Source organism: Phacochoerus africanus, chromosome 2 (genome assembly GCF_016906955.1).
Source record: "Phacochoerus africanus isolate WHEZ1 chromosome 2, ROS_Pafr_v1, whole genome shotgun sequence".
In the NCBI taxonomy this organism is placed as follows: domain Eukaryota; kingdom Metazoa; phylum Chordata; class Mammalia; order Artiodactyla; family Suidae; genus Phacochoerus; species Phacochoerus africanus.
In genome coordinates, this window is record NC_062545.1 from 264,433,665 (window position 1) to 264,438,625 (window position 4,961).

Sequence of the window (4,961 nt, forward strand, 5' to 3'; positions counted from 1 at the left end):
GGGAGCAATGAGGAATGGACACAAAGACTCAGATGGTCCTAAAAAATGTGGCTTTGACTGGTGGTTATATATAAGATACATATCTACTGTATACTTATGTAATTATATTGTAAATAAATAAGACTGGGTACCATATTCTAGTCTTGTCACTTACACCATTTCTTTTTTTTTCAGACATCATTCATTTTTATTTCTAAATACTTCAGTGTGTATTTCCTGTGAACAAGCCATTGTCATATAACTGCACGCAAAGATCAAAATCAGGAAGCTTAACATGGACATAATGCTATTATCTAATCTACAGTCCATATTCAAAATTCTATCAAACATCCAATAATGTCTTCTACAGATTTTTCCCCCGGCCCAGGATCTAGTCCAGGGTCGCACGTTGCATTTAGTTGTCCAGTGGACCTACACCATTTCTTATGAACTCTTGCCTTAGGTATGCTAAACCCAAGAAGCTTGACATACACACCAGGAATCATCAGAAATGGGGGCCTGCAGGAAGACTCACTCTTGAGCCTCACTCTGTGCACAGGGGTGCTGCCTAAGACACCCTCCTGCTCATCAGCTTTCCCAGGCCCCGCTTCATGTCTTTGTTTCTCAGGCTGTAGATAAAAGGGTTTAGCATGGAGGACAAAACTGTGTAGATGACCGTTGCCACCCGGTCCTGGATGGTGTAGGTGGACAGGGGCCGGAAATAAACATAAATAATGCTTCCATAAAAGAGTGTCACCATGGTGAGGTGGGAGCCACAAGTAGAGAAAGCTTTATGCTTCCCAGCTGCTGAAGGGATCCTAAGAACAGCAGTAAGAATCCGTAGGTAAGAGATGATCACACATATAAAGGGGGTCACCAAGGTTGTCAGTCCTTCTGTGTTAATTACAATTTCATTGACAAAAGTGGAGGAGCAGGACAATTTCATTGACAAAAGTGGAGGAGCAGGACAATTTCAGCAGAGGGTTGATGTCACAGAGGAAGTGTTGGATGACATTGGAGTCACAAAAGAGAAGACGGTTTATCAAGAGAACCAGTAAGAGGGAATGGAGGTGAGAGATGGAGCAGGAGAAGGCCACCAGCAGGACACAACGGCGATGGCTCATGACAGTGACATAGTGGAAAGGGTCACAGATGGCCACATAGCGGTCAATAGCCATGGTTGCCAGGAGGTAACTTTCTGTGTTGGCAAAGGCCAAGAAGAAATACATCTGGGTCATACACTCAGCATAGGAAATGGACTTCTTCTTTGACAGGAAGTTCACCAGCATCTTGGGGACGATGGTGGTTGTATAGCAAACATCAATAAAGGATAAAATGCTAAGGAAAAAATACATGGGTGTCTGGAGCTGGGTGTCAGAGTGGATGGCCAGGATGATAAGCAGGTTTCCCACCAAGGTGACCACGTACATGATGAAGAACAGGGCAAAGAGTGGCTTCTGGTCCTCAGGCCGGGAGGAGAGTCCCAGGAGGATGAACTCGGAGACACTGCTGGTTTGGTTGACTCTCTCCATGGTCCTGCATTCGCCAATAAATATAGAAATATCCTAGATTTTTCAATTCAGCACGTTTCAATTTCTTCCTCTCTCTTAGGATTTCTATCAATGGTCCAGGATAGAACGGTCCTTTCCACAGTGCACAAAAATAAGCTGAATAACAAAAAGTTTAACCATTATATGCAGGGACATCAGAGAGTGGATTTCCTTTTAGAAAACAGCCCTCCCAGGTGGATGTGAGTAACACTATTTCTCTAGGTCCCCACAAATACTTATTAGGTATGTCAGGTTGAAGCTTATTTCTCTGCTATCCTTACAAACAAAACAAAACAAATACCCAAACAACTAAGTGAGTCAGGTAAATAAGATAAATGCAGACACAGGCATACAGAGTTTATAGTCACCCTTCCAGAGCCAATATTTTCATTCAAACTTGGCAAAAAGCTACATTATGTAAGAGCCTAAGTTTTAAAATATTCTTAGATGTTGGGGATTTATACTCTTACAATTATTCAACACCATTCTAGGAGCCCAACACTGAGATTATAAAGATGAGCGATTCTCAGTTCCTATTCTTTTTTTTTTGTTTTTTTTAGGGCTGCACTTGTGGCATATGGAGGTTCCCAGGCTAGGGGTTGAATTGGAGCTGCAGCTGCTTCCCTACACCACAGCCACAGCAACTCAGGATCCGAGCTGCCTCTGCAGCCTACACCACAGCTCATGGGAATGCTGGATCCTTAACCCACTGAGCAAGGCCAGGGATCGAACTTGCGCCCTCATGGATTTGTTTCTACTGAGCCACGCTGGGAACTTCCTCTCAGTTCCTCTTCTTAAGGTGGTTATAGCTTGGTGGGAGAGACACCCTTCTAAACAAATGAATGCAATAAAACACTGCAGTCATAGAGATTGATGCACTGGAAAGCAACCAGCATAGTGTGGTGTCTTTGCTAAGAGCTTGCAGTTTGAAATCAGCTCCTTCACTTTCTGGCTGTGTGGACTTGGGCTGATTACCTAATTTGCTCCTTGGTGTCCCTGTCTATAATCTGGGATAGTAAATAGCTCCCTTCTCCAGCAGCCCTTTTCCTTCCCCACCATCCACTTCACTCCTTCCTTTGCTTCCTGCCTAAATCCTCTGCTGTCTCAGGTGTTCCTGGATGTTCTTGAAAACAATTATTCTGTATTTCTTTGCAAAATATCATAGCCTTCATATTTTTCATTATTTGGTCACACTTCACTTGAATTTGTGAGACTTTGTGGGAGACGTTTATTTGTGCTTTGTATGATTTGAAAAGGAGTATGCAATTATGACAAATACTAGTTATGCTTATGATATATGAAGCCATACACATATATTAGATGGTGAGCTAAATACATCATGTACATTACTCAAAACAACTCTCTTATCTGGTTCTCAACAACATTCCCTTTTAACAGATAAGAAAATTGAGGTTAAAAATGTTAAGTGCTTTCCTCAAGATCACACAGCCCGGAAGGGCTGGAGCCTGGATCTCGATCAGGATGCTCTTAAACACAAAATAGCATGTCCTCACGCTTTTGTAAAGCTCCAAAAGTTTATGCCAGAAACAAACATGCAGGGGCGTTGTTTTTAACTCTGGAATTTTCCACCTTAACATTTTTATTCTGGTGACTAACAGGCTTGCAAAATCAATATTACATGTAGTCCCCTACTGTAGTTGCTAGAGACAGGCCCTGTCTTAAGCCTTGTGTGGATGGTGGCAGGCGGGGGGAGGGCAGTGTTGGGGGGGTGTGGTGGGGGCAGCTGGCAGAGTAGAATGAAACATTCAGGCATTCAGGACACAGAGACAGAAGATATGGGTTCAACTCTTGACTCCACTCTCCACTCACAACATGTCCTTGGCAAAATGCTCACCACTCTGAGTTTCACTTTCCTCACATGCAAGACAAAATAAAACCTTGCTCTCAAGAGGAAAGTGAGGGGACATGTGTGTGAAATCAGTTTGTAAACCACAGACCTGATGTTTGTCAGCGAGATGACTGGGAAGTGTTTGGTAAAGAAACTAGCATCAGGGGAAGGAGAGGCAGAGCTGGACTAAATTCAGAAAAGGGAAAGGACCTTGGGTATGAGAGTAGAGACCAGGGCTAAAAGCATGGCAGGTGGTGGTGCGAGTTACTGGAATCAATGATTTTTCAATTTTTTTCATTGTATCTAGCACCTATCAACAGGAACGTTGTCTCTTCAGAGATCTCTGTGGTTTTGTCTCCCGAATATCTCTTGACTCTTGTAACTCTTTTCCTCTCCCCCACCAGCACTCTGTTGAAAGCCATCATTCCCCACCTAGATGATTGCAGGATCATCTAAATGATGTATTTGGTTCCCACGGCCCTGCTTGACACCTTCCCACCCCATCCCTTCTCTGCCCTGCCGCCACAGTGAAGTCCAGGGTGACTTCATCTTAACTTGGTTACATCTACAAAGATCCCACTGTCAAGGGCACATTCTCAAGTTCTGGGTGAGTATAAATTTGGGTGGGGGACCCAGCACAAAGCCCCCTTTCGTTTTATATATATTGAGTTCCTGTTCTGCTCCAGCCTCATCTCATGCCCACTTTCCCCAGAGGCTTTATCCTGTTCCTCAAACGTGTCATGGCCCTTTCTACATTGGCTCTGGCCCATCTGGGCTGCGTGATCTTAAGGAAAAACACTTAACCTTGAGAAGGTCCTTGTCCTGCATGCTTTTCCTCTTTGTCTATTGTCTCTTGGATATCAGCTCAGCCAGTATTTTTCTGGGTCAAGTCATCCCGTTTTATGCTCTCTTGGAACCCCTTTCTCTTCCTTTATGACACTTATTAAGTCTGTAATTATTCATTTATTTAGGTGATTGATGTTTTTCTTCTTTTTGACATAATACACAGGAATCCTGTTTCCTTTCCCTCACCAGTCTATCCCCAGAGCTTAGGTCAGTGCCTGGCACGTTGTGAGTGGTCCAGAAATGTTTGTGGAGGACATGAAATCACACTTAGTGTTGAGGCTGGGGGACATCTCGCGAAAAAAGTCAGAATTGGGTGTTAAGATGAAGATGGTGATGATGCAACATATCCCTGAGTTACCTGACCATGTGGAACTTGTGTCTGTGATTTCTGACTGGCTGGTTGACTAGGCTGGGCTCTGGTCACAAGGTTACAAGCCCAGACCAGACACTTCCCTTGATTCCCATTTTCTCTTACTACCCACACCCAACCTATGAGCACATAGGTTGGAGATGCTGCCTGCCAACCTCAGCTTACTGGGCTTCCTGTGGTGTGGTTCCTGCTGGGCTCTGTAGCTCACCTCACCTCCCTCCCTGTTCTCTTTCAGGCCAACATTTCTTGCTTCTTCCTACCTAGGGACTTTCTGTTCCGTCTGTTTGAAATGCTCATCCTGGTTAGCTGGTGATTGGTGGTCATGAGGAATAGATACCCCGTTCCTTCCGAAGCCCGGCCTGCCCTT

The 4,961-nt window shown here is 44.2% G+C and overlaps 1 protein-coding gene across 1 annotated transcript; it reads right to left on the reverse strand.

The window, feature by feature from the left end:
* Positions 1–455: 455 nt before the first annotated feature.
* LOC125121351 (olfactory receptor 1L3-like) lies at positions 456–1,581 on the reverse strand. The gene is made up of 2 exons (XM_047769588.1): positions 910–1,581; positions 456–878 (listed from the first exon to the last, which is right to left on the reverse strand). Exons 1-2 carry the CDS (start codon positions 1,509–1,511, stop codon positions 548–550), a joined length of 933 nt encoding a protein of 310 aa, XP_047625544.1. The 5' UTR covers positions 1,512–1,581; the 3' UTR covers positions 456–547.
* Positions 1,582–4,961: the final 3,380 nt, after the last annotated feature.

Excerpts from the sequence above, each read along its gene's own strand:
- LOC125121351 (XM_047769588.1), bottom strand. The coding sequence starts at position 1,511 with ATGGAGAGAGTCAACCAAACCAGCAGTGTCTCCGAGTTCATCCTCCTG. Across the intron at positions 879-909 it reads GTCAATGAAATTGTCCTGCT|CACAGAAGGACTGACAACCT; the intron begins CCTCCACTTTTG and ends AATTGTAATTAA.